We start from the raw sequence: 23,730 nt of genomic DNA, 5'->3' as shown, positions 1-23,730 counted from the left end.
GCCTTCATACAGGGTAATTAATTGTTAAAGCATTAGAAGTTGTAAAGGTAGGCCTTAGATATTTAAACAAATTTACTTGGCTATCCCGATTTTGAGCAGAATATATTTTCCGTAAAATTTCCTTTGCCTAACTAACAAGTTTGCAAGACCGTAAAAAGTTTCTAAAACTGCAGTTTAAAATATTCTGTCACTGAAAATATTACACGGGTGAGGGGACCAGAATAATAATTGTGAGGGGAGTACTGGGTGAATACGTTTGACGATAAAGGGTGGTATGACAAATATTATTCTCAGATAAAAAGAAAAGAACTTAAATTTTACACACCGAATGTAACAAAAATTTAAATGGTAAGATTTCCTGGCAAAAAGATCAATTTCTTCAATATAATATGCTTTCAATTGTTAAGTATTAAACATTAATACAGTATGTCCAAAACTGAAAATAGCAAAAGAAAACCAAATTTAAACTTATGATTCGGTTTTCAAAATAATTCTCTTTCTTTAGAAGTTCAATTTTAAAATACAGAATCTAACTGAGCGTTCCGTTAAACAACTTCAATTATAATTCTTGGCTAATTTTGTCAAGATACTTGACCACGAATGATGTAAATGTAAGAATCTTATAGCATTTGGAATATTGCATTCGAAATTATTAAATCTAAATAAAAGAAAGTGATACTTTTGTGAACATATAAGGAATCGTCTATAATTAAATTGTATTAGTCTGGTTCTTATGCAAAGTAACACAGGAGACGAAAATTAACGAACAAGAGAGTAGTGAAAAATTATAGTATGTGAAGTAATGTTTGCTAGGGATAGTCACTAGGGGTCAAACCGTGGTTGAGTGATTTTCGGGGAAATTTCGGGGACTCGGCGAAACATAAATTTTTTCGGGGAGACACATAGATTTTCGGGGAAATCCCCGAAAATTGGGGGATTGTGGAAGCCCTGTCGGCATCCAGTGTTGCCAGATGTGCTTGTTTTCCGCCCCGTGGGCTTGTTTTAGCCGTCAGGGGCGGGCTGAATTTTGGAGTGGGCGTGAGGGCCTTGAGGCGGGAAAATGGGCTTTTTTTGTAAAAAAAAGGGATTATTTTGGGCTTATTTTGACCGAAAATTTGGAACCAGACAAAAATTCCAAAATCACGGTGGCTCAGCCGTGGTTATGCACCAAAAAGACAAGAGCCCTCCTTTAGGGCATAGAACGCTTTCTATTCTGAAACGATTCGCCATTAGGAATTTATTTCTGCATGGCTGAGATGGCTCTGCGTTAAGAGTATTACAAGTTACAAGGAATTTTATTGCTGCTCAGATTAAGGCAAGACTTGAATTTTATGCAGATCTATCCTTTTTTTATATATTTGACAGATCTGGCCTAATCTTTTTGTGGCCTAGGCTTAGTCGATAATTGGGATTGCTCTACTCCCCCCCCCCCTAATATGTAAATATACATGGGTGCCCATAGGCTGAATTATAGGAGGGGCTGACATGGTCTAATTGGCACTTCCAGTGCTGTACATATTTAAAATCTCAAGACAAAATATCGTAGCAGTACAATAGTACTGCCTAAGTAAAAAACAATGTGGGCACAATATATTGTTTCGTTTTTTAGACCAGAGTACTTCTTATAGAAAGAAATGTCATAGGAACTTCAAAAAGAACTCATGGAGGGCAACCAGCTCCCCCTCCCACACGTCAATCACTTACCCAAACACATCCAATCAAAATTTTGAGATAGCCATTTTGTTGTACTAGACTTTTGTATACTTTTGTAGACCTTTGTTCGTATACTTTTAGTACTAGAATTATAGTTACTGTAACTAATGATGCTCAGAGTACTAAGGTGAAGGGCCCCCCCCCTTGTTCCCCATTATGGGCGCCCATGCAAATATTACCTTAAACTACCTTAAATCGCACTTGCTAGCGATAGGACGAATATATAGTCTGAATTATATATGGTAAAATTCTAGACAAGCTATTTGTTGCTATCTTGGGAAGGGGTTAGGTTACAGAAATGAAGCTTCCTGGGATGGGTTTACAGACTAAAGTATGTCCTTGAAAGATATTTTGAAGTAGCCAACCCATCTCTACTCCTTCCTCAATAGAGGGCACTGACCTTTGATGACCTTTAAAAATCTTTGTTTTATAATAGTGAAACCATGCAGAATAGATCTTCAGCTTTACAACTTTAGTCACTCCAAATTTGGGAAGTATCAAAGATCTGGAAATAAATTTCCTAATTTTAGGGAAAAAAAACTTTGATATGGCTTGAAATTCTACTCTAATAACAGGAATTGCATTTTCAAACTAAAACCAGAGAAAATAAACTCTTTTTCAAAATTCTTTGTTTTGACAAATTTCCAAGACTTAGAAATCAGAAGGGGGTTAAAATAAAAGAATGGCAATACCTTCCCAGAGCATGTTTCTGGCCCTGGATTCATCACTGAAAGTTTTGTTTTCCTAACCTAACTCTTCCAAGATATCAAAAAGTAGCTTGTCTAGAATTTTACCTTACACATTTCTTGCTCATTTTTACATCTATACAGACTATCGACCACCTGTCTACAATTATTAAGAATCTTTTCCCCGGGCTTGTTTCTGAAGCTGTGAGAATAAAACGAACCAAATGTTCAGCCCTAATCAAGAATGTTCTGGGGCCTGAAACTCTTCGTGAGATTGTCGAGGATATTGGGAATAGTGGATACTCACTTATTTTAGATGAGTCCACAGATGTTGCCACAATGAAACAAATTGTGAGTACAGCCTTGGGGATGATTGAAGTACCTTCGACTACCGCTGTTATGCTGTATGACAAACTCAAAGAGTTCCTTGATACCTGCAAAGTACCTATGATTAACCTTATTGGTATCTTCACAGACGGTGCTAGTAACATGTGCGGAGTAAACCACTCCCTTTTTACCCTACTACGAGACAATGGCTTACCCTATCTTCAGCTCTTCAAGTGTGTTTGCCACTCACTCCATCTATGTGCTTCAGAGGCGGTTTGTGAACTCCCTTCGAACCTTGAGTTTATGATGTCCGAAACATATAAATGGTTTAATGTAAGCCCCCTTAGAAGGGAGACATATCAACATGTATTTAAGTTGATAAACGATGGAAATTCACCCTTGCGTATTATTTCTCCCTCAAATACTCGTTGGCTCTCTCGGTACAATGCCTTGGTTCGCATACATGAGCAGTACTTGGAGCTCACCACACACTTCAGTCTAGCCAAAGAGAAAGAACGTTGCTATACTGCCAGATTGCTACACGCTATGTATCAAGATGAGCAAAACAGAATTTTCATTGCTGTCCGAATTTCAAAGGGTCAACTTGCTGTTTCAGCACACACACGCTAACCAATTTCGTCTTTTTGAAGAGCACAAGGGTTTGATGCTAAGTCTCCTGCATAGGATACTCTGCTGATCTGCAGTGTCTTTGATGGTTAATAGGGACTTCGAAATCAATTATTTTCCACCAGATCAAGTTCATTAAGGACACGAGTTCCTCATTGAACTGGCCAAATCTAAACTTTCAGACACACAGAAGAGCGAAATCAAAATACGGTGTTTTGCGCTCCTGAAAACTGCGGCTAAAGCGGTGCTTAAACGAATGCCTCCTGCTCTGGATTCGCTCCTACAGCTAAAATTTTTATCCCCTGTGATTTGCTTGTCTCAGTTTCGACCCCGATTTGGAGACTTGCCATTGAGAATTGTTCCTACCACTAATCTCAGTACCTTGGAGAATCAGTAGAGGAAACTGTTGGACGTTAATTGGTCTTTTGTTTGTGGAGGAACAATCCCCAAAGATTCCTCTCAGTTCTGAATAGCTACCCTACATTATCTTGTTACTGTTGGCGCATTTCATTTTCGTGAGTTAGCAATGTGGGTATTTGCCCTTTTGAATTTTCCAAGTAGTAATGTGATAGTGGAATGGTCCTTTTCTATGATGAATGTCACTACAAGCAAGTTTCGAAACCATATTTTCTTGCCCATGTTGAACTCAGTACCTGTGTTCAGGCTGTGTTTGTCAGCATTGAGCTCTTGTTGCTCGACGTTTGAGCCTACAAAGCCTATGCTGCTTTTCAATAGTGATATTTATAAGGCTTGTGAAGTCGAAGAAACTGACCAAACAACTGATATAGTCGATCTAAATAATATCCTTCCTTTCCTTGAGTCTTAAATCTCTTAGTGCCTTGTGGATCTAAGTGCCTTTCTTTGTTTTTTCTTTTTCTTTAACCGTCTGTATTATTTCATAAAGGGATTACGAAGGCTTTTGTATTAACCCAGTTCTCACGTTTCTTTTTGAGGCCTTACTATAATCTTAAATTTATCTTTAAATATTGTGTTGCAACTGCTTTCAAATAGGAATATTTATAGGGTTTGTCTAGTCGATCTGGATAATATCGTAGCCTACTTTGAGTCTTAAATCTCTAAGTGGCTTATTTAACTAATTGCTTTTCTTTTTTCTTTTTTTTTTATCTGTCAAGATTTTTTCATCTTGTTATTAAGAAGGCTTTTTCATTAGCCCCTTTCTATCGTTTTTTTCAGGCCTGACTTTAATAATAAATTTATCTTGAGATTTTTTGTTGAAACTGATTTTTAATAGAAATATTTGAATTCTAATAATCTTACCAAACAACCGTTCTCGTTAATCTCGATAATATTCTAGACTGGTTTGAGTCTTAAATTTCTTAGTTCCTTATGGATCTAAGTGCCTTTCATTTTTGTTATTGTTTTTTATCTGTACTTATTACTTCATTTTGGGATTCGAAGGCTTTTGTATTAACCCCGTTCTTACGTTTTTTTGAGGCCTTACTTTAATCATAAAGTTATCTTTAAATATTGTATTGGAACTTCTTTTTAATAGTGATATTCATAAGGCCTGTGATGTCGAGTTGCTCGAAGTTTGAGCCTACAAAGCGTATGCAGCTTTTCAATAATAATATTTATAAGGTTTGTGAAGTCGAAGAAACTGACCAAACAACTGATCTAGATAATATCCTAGCCTCCTTTGAGTATTAAATCTCTTAGTGCCATGTTGCCTTTCTTTTTTTTTGTTTTTTTAGTTGTCTGTATTATTTCATCTTGGGATTGCGAAGGCTTTAGTATTAACCCAGTACTCACGTTTCTTTTTGAGGCCTTGCTATACTCATAAAGTTATATTTAAATATTGCGTTGCAACTGTACCAAATAACGTATACCAAAAATTTTTAGCGATAATAAACCATAAATATTGTATGTCTTTGGCTTGTGGCTGTTGCAAGTGTATTCATTGGAATAAGTAATATTAAATTCTGAATGTTTAAAAAGGAGTTCACAGCTGTTTCATAATTATGATGCAATAAACTGCAGCTAAAAATAGAATTTTCGCATATCACATAAATCCATGTTCTTCCGTGAAAGTGGAGCAAGATGAACAAAGGGTAAGCAAGCAAGGTGAAATTAGAATTAGATTAGGGGCAAAACTTTTTCTGACTTTTGCACGAAAGAACTATTTTAGCAATATTTCATCATGTGTAGCACTGTAGCACATGCTTCAATTTGTAGTATTTTCGTAGTACAATTTTGTCACTGACCAAATGACGAGGATTTTGAAAGAAGTTAAGGAATTAACAAAAAGTTTGGACCGTATTTTCCGTATTTGTGTTGAGAGATTTTTGCGAAGTTTGATTTAATTAGGACCACCTTTTTTTTGCCGTATTTGTTTCGAAAGATTGGTGCTAAGTTTGAAATAACCGGACAAAAAAACTGATCTAGAACTAATCCAACTACACTTATCGGACCATGCGCGTGTCGCGGCGCAAGCCGCGACACGCGAAAAAATTTTTTTTTACCGAAAATTGTTGTGAAACACACAAATTTGGGCAATTTTAGAACTTCAGGAACTGACCATGATGGCAGTCTTGGTTTTTAAAGGCTCGGGCGTATTTTGGCTTGTTTTTCAGAGGCTCGGGCTTGTTTTTTGTTTGACTTTCTGGCAACCCTGTGGGCATCTACGAATGCTGACGTGTCAAATTCAGCAAAAAAATTTAAAAGAACCATAATGCTTTTTCAATATACATCCAGTTTGATGTTTTTGAGTCTATTTTCTTCAATCCAAGGTAAGATAGAGGGAACGGAGAATGTTCACTATTAATATTTAAGTAAATACTATTTATTTATTTTTCATAGGCAATGTGTGGTTGCATATGGTTTTCACTAACAATCAGGCTAACTTGGACTTTGAGCAGCCTGAGGTCTGAGATCATGTTTTGGATAAACATGTCCATTTTTTAAATCATTGTCTTATTCAGTAAATTTGATAGGCCTATTGCGCATAGTTTTGATTTGATTCCATTTTTAATTTCTTTTCCAAATATAATATAGGCTAATTTTTCTTTTCAATTGCTTTTCAAAACAGAGACCACATTTTTAATTTATGCTGACAAGTTATTGGTGAAAATTTGACCAAGAAGGCAGGGTTCTTGTTATTGCCCTCACATTGCATCATGCTGTAGTAAAAAGAAGTGGTCCCAAAACCCATTGCTATTTTTCTGCAATGCCAAAAAAAGTGGTCTTTCCCAAAAAGAAGTCTTTTACCCTAGCTTATATGATGCCTTACATTTTACAGCATAGCCTACCAGACAAGCACATTAAAATGATTATGCTAGCCCAGTGCTATGTACAAGAGGAAGATTGCTAAGCTACAGTCAAAGGTGTCACTAGCCAAAATGTTTAGGGGTAAGACCAATCAATTTAACCAATTGGTCAGTCATTTTCACTAGCTTATTTGGGTGATAATAGTGGTTGTGCCATTATTTAACCAACCCCCCTTTTTTAATGACTGTCTAAAAATTCTGGGAGAAGAGGGACTTAGATCCTTAGGAGTGTTTTACCCAAAGAGAATCTATTGACTACATTTTTGATAAAAACTTTGATTAAGGGGATTATTCAGATAGGTAAGAAACAAACTTACCTCTAGAATCAGAATTTCATCCTGAATCCAAATTTTACATCTGGCATACAAAAAATGTTAAATTTCTTGATGGTACTATAATTTAGCTAGGATGAAAGTCAAAACATTATTTGATGCCTTTTTTATGCTTTTTTGTAATTCAATAATTGCTTCTGTTGCAAATTGTATCTTGAACCCTTAAAGGGGCCCAGAAGATATTTCATTTCTGTAACCACACAAAGAAGTTATCAGCATTAGTTAAGTTATTGAAAAGTGGTTAAAAACATATCACTTGTTTATAAATAAGTTGTTCAAGAGTAGCCTAATATATTCCAGAAATACCTATTTATACCAATTCAAATCTCATTTATTAGGCAACTAAAATATAAACCACTTTCTACTGTTTCAAGTTTATCAAATGCCATCAACCAATATAGTGCTAAATTTTGCAATTTGAAATTTTTCCCTTGACAATTCAGAGTATATATTTTCACATTAGGGGGTTTGGGGGGGAGGGGTGTGAAGTTAATGGTAAATTTGTAGTGGGCCATATACTCTAGCTAGGATGAAAGTGAAAACATCATTTGATGCTTTTTTTTATGCTCTTTTATAATTAATTAATCAAAAACACTTTTTGCACAAAATAAGTTTTTCAAAAAAAGGTAAAGAACTCTATTAAACCAAAAGTAGAATCAAATAATCTACCAAGCATACAACTACAAGAAATCAGTATCAATAAATAAATGAAACTCAAAACAAGCAGAAATTAAAATAAGTCAAACTCAAAACGAGCAGAAATTAATGTGAGTAGGGTTCTAAACCCCTATGCTTTCTAAAAGCCAGAATATAATTTGTACTTTACTGAAAAAATTCAAATGGATTTACTGAAAAAAATGTGCATTGTCAGTTTAATATACATATACTGATATTTATTAAATAAATCTTAATTAACTTTTTATTTCTTAAAGTTCATTTAAAAGAATTTTTTTCAGTAAAGAACAAATTAGGCTTAGGCTATATTCTGGCTTTTAGAAAGAATAGGGTTTAGAACCCTACTCAGAATAATTTTTGCTTGTTTTGACTTATTTTAATTCCTGCTTCTTTTGGGCTTCATATATTTATTGTTACTGATTTGTGGTAGTTGTATGCTTGGTAGATTATTTGATTCTATTTTTGTTTGTTTTTGGTTTAATGGAGTTCTTTACTTTTTTTGGAAAACTTATTTTGTGGAAAAAGTTTTTTTGATTAATTTCTATTTGTTTTATATTGACATAGTTTTTTTCAGGGAGAAAGACTGAGCCTATTTTAAAGTTAAGCAACCATTCCTTCTGGGCATAACTTACAACCCTTGCCCCAAATCTCTGGGGTGTGTTTTAACCCCAAAAGCCTTGTTATATGATATTTAGAACATTTTGAATAGAAAGGCTATCTCAAAATTACAATTAGATGCATTTTGGGACAATATGACGTGTGTGTAGGGAGGGAGAGGGTAGCTGCCCTCTGATCACTTTGACTCTTAAAAAGGGTACTAGAGCATTTGATTACAAATCTAATGAGCCCTTTTTGAAGTTTCTACAACAATGCTTTCTATAAAAACCTTATATGCCCCCAAGGCATAACTTACAACCCTTGCCCTGAGGGCTGGGGGGATTTGTTATCTTCAAAGATATAATTTCCAGCCTTTCTGATAGGCTTAACAAAATGCCTATATCAAAATTTTGACTGAAAGTGTTTGTCAAACAAAAAATCGCAAAGAAAGGAAGAAAACGAGGACAATTAACAGCCAGTGAAAAAATTGAAAAATTATGCAAATATTTCGGTCAAGACCTCCGCTTGACCGTCCTCAGTGCAGAATAAAACTGATAAAAATTTAAAAACCAAACCTTAAAATAAAAACACCAAACTAAAATTGGATGACCCTTTCCTAGTAACTGTGAAAGGGTAACCCTTTCACCGTTACTAGGAAAGGGTCGTCCAATTTTAGTTTGGTGTTTTTATTTTAAGGTTTGGTTTTTATAATTTTATCAGTTTTATTCTGCATTGAGGACGGTCAAGCGGAGGTCTTGACCGAAATATTTGCATAATTTTTCAATTTTTTTCACTGGCTGTTAATTGTCCTCGTTTTCTTCCTTTCTTCGTGATTTTTTGTTTATGATGATTAGCCAGTGTGGTCTCAGAAATTATTTATGAAAGTGTTTGAGGAAATGATAGGCATGGAGGGAGAAATTTGCCCTCTGATCATTTTTGACTAATAAAAAAGGCACCAGTCCTCTCAATTTCCAATCAAATGAGCCCTTTTTGAAGCTTCTATAACAAAAATTTCTATAAGGCATTATATGGCCCCAGGGCATAAGTTACAACCTTAGCCCTGAGGGCTGTAGGGGGTTGTCATACTCAAACACATGATTTTCAGATGCTTCAACTATGTTCAACAAAATAGCTATAACAAAATGTTGATTGGAAGTGTTTGGGGAAATGATGGGTAATAGGGGGGGGGGGCATTTGCTTTCCAATTGCTTTTGACTATTAATAAGGGCACTAGCCCTCTCAATTCCCAATGATAAAAATCTTATATGCCCCCAGGGCATAACTTACAACCCTTGCTTGGAGGGTTATGGGGGGTTGTCATCCTCAAAGACCTAATTTCTAGAACTTGAAACGATGTTAAAGAAGATGGCCATCTCAAAATTTTGATTGAATGTGTTTGAGGAAATGGTGGGCATGAGAGGGGGGGGGTTAGTTGCCCTTCAATTATTTTTGACTATTAAAAAGGGTGCTAGCCCTTTCAATTTCCAATTGACTGAGCCGTTTTTGAAGTTTCTACAACAATGCTTTCTATAAAAACCATATATGCCCCAGGGCATAACTTACAACCCTTATCCTAAGGGCTGTGGGGGGGGGGGTTAATCTTCAAAGACCTAATTTCCAAAACTTTCAACTATGTTGAAAAAATGGTTATATCAAAATTTTGATTGGATGTGTTTGGGGAAATGTTGGGCTTGAGAGGGGGGTTAGTTTTGCTCCAATTGCTTTTGACTATTTAAAAGGGCACTAGCCCTTTGAATTTCCAATCAAATGGGCCCTTTTTCAAATTTCTATGGCAAAGCTTTCAATAAAAACCTTATATGCCCCCAGGGCATAACTTACAACCTCAGCCCTGAGGGCTCTGGGAGGAGTGTCATCCTTAAAGCCCTATTTCTAGAGCTTTGAACTATGTTGAACACAATCTGAAGCCTATCTGAAAATTTTGATTTGGTGTGTTTGGGGAAATTGTGAGTGTGAGAGGGGGATTAGTTGCCCTCCAATCACTTTTGACTATTGAAAAGGGCACTAGCCCTCTCAATTTTGAATTGAATGAGCCCCTTTTGAAGTTTCTATGACAATGCTATCTATAAAAAACTTATATGCCCCCAGGGCATAACTTACAACCTTTGACCTGGGGCCTCTTGGGGGTTTGTCATCCTCAAAACGAAACTTTTGAATGAAAGTTCAGTTTGGTTAGCCTCATACATTGGTACAGTACATCTATTAACAAAAGCTCCAGTTTTGCAATACAAAGATGGGGTTAAGACACCACAAATCCTCATGAAAAACAAATGTTTCCACAACAATCTGATTCTTCTCAAATGGCCAAATCAGATCAGTTTCTGTTATGAACTAAATCCCTTATAATTCCTTAACTCCCTATGAGCAGGGAGGAGGGAGGGACTCTGTGTACCAACATATGAGGTAAGTATTGGCTAGCCAAACTGAAATTTCATTTGAAAGTTTGGTTTTGGTGTTGCCATTACCTCATATGTTGGTACATCTATCAACAAAAGCTTAGATTCAAATGGATTTGGTGGTGGGTTCATAAATCAACTAATATAAAAATTTATTTTCAAACTCAAATATTCAAATGTGTAAACTATAAAACTGTCTGAACTGCAATGAAATGTAGAGTATTTGTTTGATCTTCTATTTCATGAAGGTAGTGTTGTCTAGGAGTAGACTCTGAAGACCAGCCAGCAGCACTCATTATAAGTGGTACTGATTTTGATAGTGCCCATGATGCTGTCATGGACCTTGTGTTGTGTGCTTTCCCTTTTCTACACTCTTCTTTTGCTGCCTCATATGCCCATATGCCACCCCTTGTGGTGCTGTTTTAGAAAAAGGAATGAAGAACCTTTTTCTCCCTTTCTTGTCTGCCATGTTAGCCATTTGCTGTGTGTAGGATGATAGTATTCTCACTGAACACAAAGCTGGATCTACATCTAGCACGGGAAGAAGGATAGGAGTAGTTATCTCATGAGGTTTCACGGTTTTGGGTCTAAACAAAGGGAGAAACATAAGAGTTACTGAATTATCCAAAAATTGTGCTGTACTGAAGGACAAGGCATGAATTTCACTCCTTCAACAACCAGATGCTATGGCAGTAATGAATACCATCTTAAGAGTAAGATCTTTCATATCAATATTCAACAAGTCAAAAAATTGTGAAGTTCTAAAATACCTTAGAACAAGGCCAAGATCCCAGGCAGGAATATCATGTTGTGTCCTCAGTGACTAGTGCCAAAAATTCTTTATCATTTTTGTCAAACAAGTATCAGTGCTGATATCTGTTCCTGTAGTTAGAGCTAGCATTCCGCATATTGCTGCTTTATAACCTTCTATTGTTGATGGTGCAAGGTTTTGACCAGTCTTTAGATATATCATGAATTCTGCAACTTTCTGAGTACTGGTTTCAAGAGGATTAATCTTCCTTTCACTACACCAACCCAAAAACACTTGCCATTTTCCATTGTACAGTTCAATGGTAGATTGTTGCTGGGGCCAGGCAATTGCACAGGCTGATTCCTTAAAAAAACCTCTCTTTTCAAGTCCACATCAATATCTTCCAGCCCTGTAAATTTAGATTCCTTAGTGTTGGGTGGCAAAGTCGACCCTGCTGGAGGAGATCTGACTGATCTCCAAGGGGTATAGGCAAGTCTACTAGCAGGATGAGAAGATTCATGTACCAAGCTTGGCGAGGCCATTGCAGAGCAATTAGCGTTATTTGGTAGTTCACAGACTTTCAAACCTCCTCCAGAACCTTTGGGATCAGGGCAAATGGAGGAAAGGCATAGCTGTGTTTGTTTGACCAATCGTGGACAAGGGCATCTGTGCTGATTGCAAGAGAATCTTGAAATAGTGAGAAATATACATCAATCTTCCGGTTCAATTGAGTCATGGATAGATTAACTTCTGGCAATCTGTACTCTTTTGATCCCGGCTCTGAAGACACTCTCATTGAGACTCCATTCCGTGGGCAGACCTTTTCATTCTCACAACAGTGTGTTGGCTATTAGATTGAGTGACCCAGCGATGTGTCTTGCCCTCAAGTGAACGTTCAGGGCCATCATAATCTCAAACAGCTTTATGGATTCCTCCTCTAGGGAGAAAGAACGGGTTCCGCCCTCTTTGTTTATGTAATTGACTACAGTCGAGTTGTCCATTGCTACCATGACTACCTCGTTTCTTTGCTCCTCTGCAAAGGCTTTGATTGTGTTAGTTATGGCTCTCATCCCGAGGCAATTTATATGAAGAGATTTCTCTTGTGGAGACCAAGTACCCAAAGTGTCTTGATGTGGGTCCTCTAGATAGCCACCCGACCCATAGGTTGAGTTGTCAGTGAATATTGTTTTAGAAACAATAGGAGGCTTGAGAGGAAGGCCTTGACTCAGCCAATCTTTGTTCAGCCATGGTGAAAATGCCTTTTTCATCTCTGTCGTAATTAGGATGTTTAAATCTATGTTGTTCCAAGACCTGTCCCACAATCTGAGCATTAGTGACTGACATTTCCTGAGATGTAGTCTGTTGAAAGGAATTACGCTTGACCCTGCATTGATGAGTCCAATCAGCTTGATCAGTTGCCTTAATAAGGTATGCGATTTTTCCAGAGCTGCCTTGATTGCATGTATCAAGTTCTGAATCTTTTCCGGGGTTAGGTACACCCTTTTTACCTCCAGGTCTACCAGAAACCCAAGAAATATGATCCGTCGCATAGGTCATAATTCTGATTTCTCGCTCAGCATGAACCCAAGTCTGTGCAGGAGAATAATCATAGTCCTTACATTGCTCTGTACTACCTAAATTTGGCAGTTGTGCAGAAGCCAGTCGTCCATGTAAGCATGCAGTTGGATGACTTGAAAGTGGCAATAACTCACAATGACACCAATCACGCAGCAGAAAACAGCTGGACTTGATGCTAGTCCAAAAGGTAGCACTTTGAACTGATAGATTTGGCTTCTGAAGGTGAACCTTAGATATTTCCAATGGCTCTTGTGAATGCCGATATGCCAGTAGGCGTCTTTCAGATCTATTGATGCTGCCCAATTTGATTCCTGCATTGCAGTTAGTATTGTGGCCTGGTTCTCCATTTTGAAAGGTGTCATGTCCAAGAATTGGTTTAGGCAAGATAAGTCTATTACTGGACACCAACACTTGTTTTCCTTTTTCGGAACCAGAAAAATCCGACTGTAAAGACCTGGAGACGACTGAGTTTGGACTTCCTCTATTACACCTTTCTTAAACATTACAGCAATCTCTGATTCCAAAATTAGCAACTGATTGCTTGACATATTTGATTCGTTGATTGGGTTGCGTACTAGAGGAGGGTATTTTTTGAAGTCGAGATGGTAGCCCTCTTTGACGACGTTCAGAACAAACTTGTCGTCTGGTATGTTTTTCCAGTTCTCTACAAAGTGAGACAAATGATTTCCTACAGGAAGAGGATCTTGAGTTGGTGCCAGGATCAAGTCATTGAGTATTTGACTGTTTTCTTTCTCCCGTTTTTGGGGCTGAAGTGAAGGTACGACCTTTTTTGTTGGTAAAGCCTTCCCTTCCTTGCTGGGATCGAAATGGCTGTTTTTCTTAAATATGATTTAAAAGACTGTTCAAAAATTAAGTTTTTCGTTGGACATTAAAGGCCATTTTACAAAGATCCTCTGGTCGTGTGGGTGCATTTTGCAGGTCAAGCCGAAAGCAATTAGAAATTACAGTTAAAGAATAAATACGATCCACCTCGAACCGAAATTAAATAAACAATCATAGCAAATAACATACAGCAAGTAACAATATAAATGAATAAATAGATCTTAAAGCGGGTAATGCTTAGATTGAATATGAAAATCAAGCTTAAAACGAAAAAAAATATTTTTCTATTGAAGTATAAATGAAACTTAAAACGAACAGAAATTAAATAAACAATCAATGCAAACCAACATACAATAAATATTAATCTAAATGAATAAATAAATCTTAAAACGATTGGAACTTAAATTGAATATGCAAATCAAGCTTGAAACGAACAAAATCACTACAAACAAGAGTTTGGGTATCGCCTCCTTCTCTCACTGTAAAAGTCTAAAACCGATCTCTTTTGACTCTTAAAAAGTGAACGAGAACTTTCAACTTAAGCTCAATTAAATAACAAAAAAAAATTAAATAACAATCAATGCGAACAAACATACAATATATATTAATGTAAATGAATAAATAAATCTTAAAACGAGTGAAACTTAAATTGAGTATGCAAATCAAGTTTGAATCAAATAAAAATAACTACAAACAAGAGTTTGGGTATCGTCTCACTGCAGAAGCCTAAAAACTACTGTGTCATTGGCACTTTACTGAAAACAAATCTTTGAAATATTTTCACTTTTGTAACTTTAAGAAATCAAAAATTAATTAAGATTTTAGGGAATAAATATCAGCATATGTATATTAAATTGACAATGCACTTGTTTTTTCAGTAAACTCATTTGATTTTTTTTCAGTAAAGTACAAATTATATTCTGGCTTTTAGAAAGCATAGGGGTTTTGAACCCTACTAACATTAATTTATGCTCGTTTCGAGTTTGACTCTAATACTTATTTTAATTTTTGTTCATTTTGAGTTTCATTTATTTATTGATACTGATTTGGGGTCGTTGTATGCTTGGTAGATTATATGATAGTCCGGACGCCAGGTGTTGAAAATGTGAACCATACCATGACGGAATGGGATAGCTACGAGAATTAGCCTACCCTCCACGCCCTATATTGACCATGCGGATTCAAAAATACCAATGGCACTTGCTTGCGAGTGGTGGAACACACCGAAACTTGACATTTTATTATATTTTGGAGTTTCATGCAAGAAAATGCATGTTCCACAAAGTTTAAGGTGCAGTTTTCCGCTCAAATAGAAATGCCTAGAAGCCATAAAATATTTTCATAACAAACCAACACGATTAGTAACAAAAAATGGCAGAGTTAAAAAAAATGGCAAAACTACATGAGTCTTGAACAGTCTTGGAAAGTATAAACCAATTCAAATTGAATACTAGATATATAATGATATTAATTGTTGAAAGATACATCGGTTCAAGATTTTTTTCACTGTAATTTTTATTTTCATTTTCAATGCTGTAAGAGTTGGAAAATAATAAATGTGTAATATACGAGTAATTCGTTTTCAGTGAAGCACCAATGACGCAGAAGGCTTTAGGTTTTTACAGTTAAAGAAGGGGGCAGTATCCAAATTTTGCTTGTAGTGAAACTATATTTGTCTTGACCAATCTTGAAAAGAACCCAATAAATTAAACTGAATATTTGATGCATAATTATATTAATTGCTAAAAGCTCATCAGTTCCAAATTTTACTGTAGTTTTAATATTTTTTTTCAATATTAAGTACAAAAGAAAACATTTGTAATATAATTCGTTTTCAGTAAAGCGCCAATGACGCAGTAGGTTTTAGGCTTCTGCAGTGAGGCGATACCCAAACTCTTGTTTGTAGTTATTTTTATTCGATTCAAACTTGATTTGCATATTCAATTTAAGTCTCACTCGTTTTAAGATTTATTTATTCATTTACATTAATATATATTGTATGTTTGTTCACATTGATTGTTATTTAATTTCTGTTCGTTTTAAGTTTCATTTATACTTTAATAGCAAAATATTTGTTTTCGTTTTAAGCTTGATTTTCATATTCAATCTAAGCATTACTCGCTTTAAGATCTATTTATTCATTTATATTATTACTTGTTGTATGTTTTTTGCTATGATTGTTTATTTAATTTCTGTTCGTTTTGGGTTTAATTTATTCTTTAATAGTAATTTCTGGTCGTTTTGAGTTTGAATTTTAACAGGTATTTGTATCTCCTGAGCTTAAGTTTAAATTGGCCTTTACTTTTCTTTGAAAAACTTATTTTTTGGAAAGTTTTTTTTTAATGAATTTTTGTTTGTTTTTGATTGCAAAAAGTTTCAAGTTTTTATGGCATGGGGGGGGGGGGGGCTTACTGTCCGATTATTCTTGACTTTAAAAAACGGATCTACATCTTTCAGTTTAAATCGAATGAGGATTTTTTCAAAGTTTATACGATTACCTCTTTGATAAAAACCTTATATATGAACAATAGACAGCTTGCCTAACTTGTGGACAGCAATTAACAACAATGAATGGATTGAAAAAATAACTCAAATAAGGTGGTTTAGACCATTTCACTTGCTGACACAAAGGGATCACGACTGTTTGGAATTGACCTTAATAGGAATTTGTGTGCCAAAGCAATTTCGCATCTCTCACAGAGTATGTATTTTAACTTTATAATTGGATAATTATAATCGATTTCCTATGTGTTCTTCCCATACAAAACCCCTTCCCATAAGTTATAAACCCCCCTTAATAAGTTATGCCCCAGGGCATTACTTACAACGCCTACCCCTGGGCCCTGGTGGGCTGTGTCAACACCGGAGTTTTTTGTTATCAGAACTTTGAACTATTTTAACAAAATATATATCTCAAAATTTTATTCTGATGCATTTAGGGCGTGGAGGAGGGAGAGGGGCTAGTGGCCCTTCAATCTCTTTTGACTCTTAAAAAGTGAGCAAGAACTTTCAGTTTTCAATCAAATGAGCCCTCTCTAAAGTTTGTACGAGCATCCCTTCCATAAGGAAGGGATGCATTCGAAGAATCCTTAAATTACAACCCTTGCCCTGAGGGTTTTGGGGGAGTTGTAATCCTCAAAGACCTAATTTCCAGAACTTAAAACTACGTTTAATAAAATGGCTGTCTTAAAATTTTGATTGGATGTGTTTGGGGAAAAGGTGGGCGTGAGAGGGTGTTAGTTGCCCTTAAATCACTTTCGACTATTACAAGGGGCACTAGCCCTAGGAATTTCCAATCCAATGAGCCTTTTTTGAAGTTTCTATGACACCGCCTTCTATAAAAACCTTTTATGCCCCCAGGGCATAACTTAAAACCCTTGCCCTGAGGGTTGTGGGGGATTGTACTCCTCAAAAACATGATATCTATCTGGGAATAAATTATAATTAACAAATTGGATATCTAAAAGGTTTGTTTGGTTGTGTGTGGGGGAAGGATGGGGGTGGGGGGGGGGCTAGTTGCCCTCCAATCACTTTTGACTATTAAAAAGGGGACTATCCCTTTGAATTTCCAATCGAATGAGCCTTTTTGAAGTTTCAAAGACAACGCCTTCTATAAAAACCTTATATGCTCCCAGGGCATAACTTAAAACCCTTGCCCTGAGGGTTGTGGGGGAGTATCCTCCTCAAAAATGTGTTTGAGGGAATGATGGACGTGGAGGGGGGGTCTAGTTGCCCTCCAATCAATTTCGACTATTAAAAAGGGTACTAGCCCTTTAATTTCCAATCAAATGAGCCTGTTTTGAAGTTTCTATGACAACGCCTTCTATAAAAACCTTATATGCCCCCAGAGCATAACTTAAAACCCTTGCCGTGAGGGTTGTGGGGGAGTGTCCTCCTCAAAAATATACTTTCTATCTGGAAATCAACTATGCTGAACAAAATAGCCATCTGAAAATTTTAATTGGACGTGTTTGGGGAAATGATGGGCGTGGGGGGGGGGGGGGGGGGAGGGGGGCTAGTTACACTCCAATCACTTTCGACTATTAAAAGGGCACTAGCTCTTTAATTTCCAATCGAATGAGCCTGTTTTGAAGTTTCTACGACAACGCCTTCTGTAAAAACCTTATATGCCCCCTAGGCATAACTTAAAACCCTTGCCCTGAGGTTTGTGGGGGAGTTTCCTCCTCAAAAATATATTTTCTATCTGGAAATCAACTAAGCTGAACAAAATGCAAAATGGCTATCTCAAAATTTTTATTGGATGTGTTTGGGGGAATAATGGGCGTGGGGGGGGGGGCTAGTTGCCCTCCAATCACTTTCGTTTATTAAAAAGAGCACTAGCTTTTTGAATTTCCAATCGAATGAGCCTTTTTTGAAGTTTCTACGATAACGCCTTCTATAACAACCTTATAAGCCCCCAGGGTATAACTTAAAACCCTTGCCCTGATGGTTGTGGGGGAGTGTCCTCCTCAAAAATATATTTTCTGTATGGAAATCAACTACGCTAAACAAAATGGCTATCTCAAAATTTTGATTGGATGGGTATTGGGAAATGATGGGCGTGGGGGGGGGGAGGGGGCTAGGTACACTCCAATCATTTTTAACTATTCAAAAGGGTAATAGCCCTTTAATTTCCAATCGAATGAGCCTGTTTTGAAGTTTCTACGACAACGCCTTCAATAAAACCTTATCTGGCCCTAGGGCATAACTTAAAACCCTTGCCCTGAGGGTTGGGGGGAGTGTCCTCCCCAAAAATATATTTTCTATCCGGAAATCAACTATGCTGAACAAAATGGCTATCTCAAAATTTTGATTGGATGTGTTTGTTGGAATGATGGGCGTGGGGGGAGGGCTAGTTGCCCTCCAATCATTTTTGACTATTAAAAAGGGCACTAGAACTCTCAATTTCCAATTTAATGAGCCTCCTTTGAAGTTTCTATGACGACCCCTTATGAAATGCCTCTGGAAAAAAAAAATAAATAATAATAATAATAAAACATTGGAGCCATATGGCCTTTACTATAGGCAACGCTACAGCGTTGCCTCTGATCTTGGCTTCTTTTGGATTAAGCAACAAAAGTATTGTTGGTCCCGTTGCAGTTCATATTCTCTCTTTACTGGCTGCTTAGACTGAGCTGTTGAAGGAGGGTTGGAAAACTGCCTACTTTCAACCCTGTATTGCCTCATTCTGTGAGCCAGGTCCTTAAAGTTGGTGGAAAAAAGAACTCACTTTCCAGAGAAGATGACCTCAATTCATTCCTAATCTCTTGAGCCAAGTCAGGGATTCATTTCAAGACGTTATCCCTTCTCATGAGCATCAAATTTGAGCATATTCTAGAAAGAATATTTGAAAGGTGTTACTGACATCTATTGATAGATTCCAAGAGCTTCATCAGTTTTGGAATAGTGTCAGGAGAGACATTTTCTGCCTTTAACATTTTAATGACAGTACCTAACATGAGGTCACTGTATGACATCATGATCATAGGTGCTCGGGTGGAAGACTCTAAGGCCAAGAATAAATTTCTGTCAACTGATATGAAAATTCTGTCCTCTACTTGTCCAGTTGGTGACAAAAAACTGAACTCTGGGTTGACGCGTGGCGCCTGTGAAGCCAAATGTGTGTCGTGACATTTCTAGGCTTTCGCTCAGCCCGGTATGTCGAGAGGATCAAAGAAAGTACCACGTTCTGAGAATGACTTATTCTTTGTTGTTGACTGCAGTTCTTCTGAGCGCTGCTTGATGAAGTTTTTCAGCATTGGGGAGAAAGGTAACGTGATAAGCTGTTTTCTCTTGAATGACTCAATTGCCAAAACCAGTTCAGCCGCCAAGCGAGGCTGTTGGACACTAATGGTAGGCCTGGGGCAAATGATGTCACCCAGTACTTCGTATACAAGGTCCAGCGACTCTGCCAAGAGACATTGTCATCTGTTCCGGGATCGGTGTCAACCATCGACTGCTTGTCATCGAAATGCAAACAATCTTAGTCCTCATTCTCATAATTGCTATTACCTGTATTTTTCGGTCTCTCGAGGCTATTGCTGAGGGGCCATCACCCATGTTAGTGCTGGAGGTGTAGTCACGCTCGGAAAAGGATCTTCTTTCATTTTGTAAACAAACAATCTGTGACGTCATATTTTTCATTTCCTCCTGTAGTTATTTCAACATATTTAAACAATTACAATATTATAAATACATAATTTTATCCAACTATAAAATGTTTATAATTAGACACTGGGTCTAATCTGAGCTGCAATCTCCAGACCAACTTATCCCTTGCCAGAAGGCCTATACGCCGTAGGCGTTATAACCTTGTGTAATGGTGGTCTGTACACCCTAAGCGTTATGACCTTATATAATGACGGCATATACACCCTAGGCGTTATGACCTTATGTAATGACGGCCTGTACGCCCTAGGCGTTATAACCTTGTGTAATGGTGGTCTGTAAACCCTAGGCGTTATGACCTTATGTAATGACGGCCTATACGCCCTAGGCGTTATGACCTTTTGTAATGACGGCCTGTATGCCCTAGGCGTTATGGCCTTATGTAATGACGGCCTATACGCCCTAGGCGTTACGACCTTATGTAATGATGGCCTGTACGCCCTAGGCGTTATTACCTTATGTAATGATGGCTGATACGCCCTAGGCATTATGACCTTATGTAATGACAGTCTATACGGCCAAGCTGTAATGACCTTATGTAATTTGTAAATTATAAACTTATGAAAGGTATTATTCATACCCAAATACTGGATTTACCGCAACTAAACCATTAAAGTACACATCATTATCTGGCCTACTAAACACCAGGCTCATACATAAACAATACTATAACTCATTTTTTTTTCTACTAAATAAAAAATGTTTTATATGTTGAATTAAAACCAAAGAATTGCCTTGGGTAGTGTCTATCTGTTTAACCCCGTGTACTACAAAACAGAAACTGATCTGATTCGGCCATGTGAGAAGAATCGGATTGTTGTGGAAACATTTGTTTTTCATGAGGATTTGTGGTGTCTTAACCCCGTCTTTGTATTGCAAAACCGGAGAAGCTTTTGTTAATATATGTACCAACGTATGACGTAATGGCGACGCCAAATACATAATTTCCAGAACTTGAAACTATGTTGAACAAAATGGCCATCTCATAACTTTGATTGAATGTGTTTGGGGAAATGGTGGGCATGAGAGGGGGGCTAGTTGCTCTCCATTCACTTACGACTATTAAAAAGGACAATAGCCCTTTGAATTTCTAATCAAATGAGTCCTTTTTGAAGTTTCTACGACAACGCTTTCTATAAAAATTTTGTATGTCCCCAGGGCATGCCTGACAACCCTTCACCCTGAGGGTTGTGGGGGAGTGTCCTCCTCGAAAACATAATTTCTTTCTGGAAATCATCTATGCTGAACAAAATGGCTGTCTCAAAATTTTGATTGGATGTGTTTGGGGAATCGGTGGGTGTGGAAGGGATGTTAGTTGCATTCCAATCACTTTTGACTACTAAAAAGGGCACAAGCCACTCCAATTTCCAATCGAATGAACCCTTTTCGAAGTTTCTATGACAACTCCTTCAATACAAAGTGCCCTTTTCTAAAACAAAAAAAAAAAAAAAAAAATACATTGTGCCAACATTGTTCATTACTTGGCAGCGCTGTTGTGCTGCCTATGATATAAAATACCTTCAGGGCTCCTTTAAGGGCTTGAGATACAATTTGCATCAGAAGCAATTATTGAATTATGAAAGAGCATAAAAAAGGCATCAAATGATGTTTTCACTTTCATCCTAGCTAAATTATAGTGCCACCTAGAAATTTACCCAATAAATGGGGTCCCATATCTGAGACATAGCAACGTGTCCCAGGTATCCTCTCCCCGAAACGCCCCTCCAACCCAGAAATTTACTCACGACCAGTCAATTCACCATCGCAGACATTACTGATCCAAACCCTCCCACAATCCCCTTTTACTCATATCCCTCCCAGTCGCAAACCCCCTTGCATACCCTATCTGCTCCTTGTACCCAAAATGTTGTTGACTGGCTTGGGCCTCCACACACGCCATTTGCCAAAGAAAATTTGACCCATGGGTACCCTACCAATGGGACTCCATTATAATTATCATTATATATAATTTATCCATTAATAAATAGTCCACCCCAAAAATTACCCACACCATCCCACAGCCCAAATTTAAAATCCACACCAAGAATTTCTGAAACTCAATGACAGTCACGTTTCCCCAGTCACTTTAATTTTTTAAATTTTTAATCACTAACACCAAAAGCCTTAATTTCAAAAAACTTACTGAACTCACGGTGCTATCAGAATTAAATCAAATTGACGTTATAGCTGTTGCAGAAGTACAGTCTCATGACCAAAGTTCTCTTTGTTTGTCAAATTATTCAGAATTTATTAAGCTTCGTCCTTTGGATCACCCACTTGGATAAAAAGGAGGTGGTATCATGTTTTTACTATATGCAACCTTTTCCCAAAAATTATTCCTGTTCCTAATTTATCTGAATACGATGAAATCCTTTGGCTAGGTATTAGACCTAAAGTACTCCCCCGTCCCTATAATATCATTGCAATAGCTGTTTTCTATTACTCACCAAACCAAAATATTGATGCAAAACGCAAATTTGTCCAGCAGTTGCAGAGCAGCGCTGATTTTGTTATTTCTCTAGTACCCAAATGCTGGACTTTTTCTTGTTGGTGATGCCAATGAATTTAAGATGAATTCAATTTCCTCCTCTCTAAAAGTTGAGCAAATTTTTAAAATACCAACAACTAGGGGAAATACCTCTCTAGGTGTCATTCTTACTAATTTGAACAATTTTTACAGTCCCCCATCAGCTTTGCCTCCATCGGGGGAGAGCTATCATTCTCCCTCCTCCTGACCTCCTCTTTTAATTTTAAGAATACATTCTCTGTAACTCATGGCTCTTTCCGCCCCCTTCAAAATGTTGGCCCTCTTTCTTTTGGAACGTGGCTTAGTACTGACAATTGGTCTGATATTTACAGTTTGCATGGTCTTGATGAAAAAATCACTACCTACCTTTCACAAAAAGCTAAATGATAAATTCCTAATTTCTTTCCCGAAAAAAGAAAATTAAAAAGTGCTCCAGTGACAAACCATTCATTAACCAACCCATATAAGTGCTAATTTGGAAAAAATTGAATCTTTTCAGATATGGTCAACTGGATGAAGCTAATAAACTAAGAAAAGCGATTAAAAAGGAAATATGTAAATCTGCCCAATCCTACTACAGAAATAAGGTCAAAGAATTGCCAAGAATAAAGTCAAAGAAACCAAAAAAATGGTATTCCAAGGTAAAAAAGTTGTGTGGTAGGAGGTTAGACCAGCTTGACTTCAACCTACCTGAATCCCCAGAAGTTACTGCTAATAATCTTGAGAAGTTCCTTGCTTCCATTGTCCAGAGCCTTCCAGCATTGTCTTATCAATTACCTACCAATGTTCTTCCCCCCTGTTTTCCCCTCCATATCTCCATCTGAGATTGAAAGAAGAATTGCAAAACTATGAAAAACAAGTGGCTGCCCTTAAGATATCCCGTTTCCTCTTATTAGTGCTTTCAGTGACTTTCTCTCAAAGCCCTTGTCTGTTATTTTCGATGAGATTACTGAGTCTGGCCAATATCCACAAATTTGGAAACAAGGTTTCATAACCCCCTTGAAAATGAAAGACGGAAAACCTGGTTTTGAAGGCGTTTGTCCGATTTCACTCACTCCTATTTTCTCTAAACTATATGAAGGATTCCTCGCAGATTGGCTAAAGGAGAAAATCCTACTTCTTACTGACCTGAGACAATTTGGGAACTTCAAATCCACCTTTACTTCCCATTACCTTGTTTTTCTTATTGATTTAATTAGGAATTCTCG

The 23,730-nt window shown here is 37.1% G+C and overlaps 1 protein-coding gene across 1 annotated transcript in view; it reads left to right on the top strand.

The window, feature by feature from the left end:
• The first annotated feature begins 5,993 nt into the window (after positions 1-5,993).
• LOC148939490 (stromal cell-derived factor 2) overlaps positions 5,994-23,730 on the top strand; it is a 64,744-nt gene continuing 47,007 nt past the window's right edge. Inside the window, exon 1 of the mRNA XM_089107188.1 lies at positions 5,994-6,100. Within this exon, the coding sequence (XP_088963314.1) occupies positions 6,043-6,100 (58 nt within the window). The 5' untranslated portion in view covers positions 5,994-6,042. The remainder of the gene's footprint in view (positions 6,101-23,730) is intronic.

The sequence above is a fragment of the Artemia sp. Qi Xiang Cuo genome, chromosome 21 (assembly GCF_049724085.1).
Source record: "Artemia sp. Qi Xiang Cuo chromosome 21, ASM4972408v1, whole genome shotgun sequence".
Classification (NCBI taxonomy): Eukaryota; Metazoa; Arthropoda; class Branchiopoda; order Anostraca; family Artemiidae; genus Artemia; species Artemia sp. Qi Xiang Cuo.
Note: the sequence above shows the minus strand (reverse complement) of the source record. Positions and strands in the feature narration are given on the sequence as shown.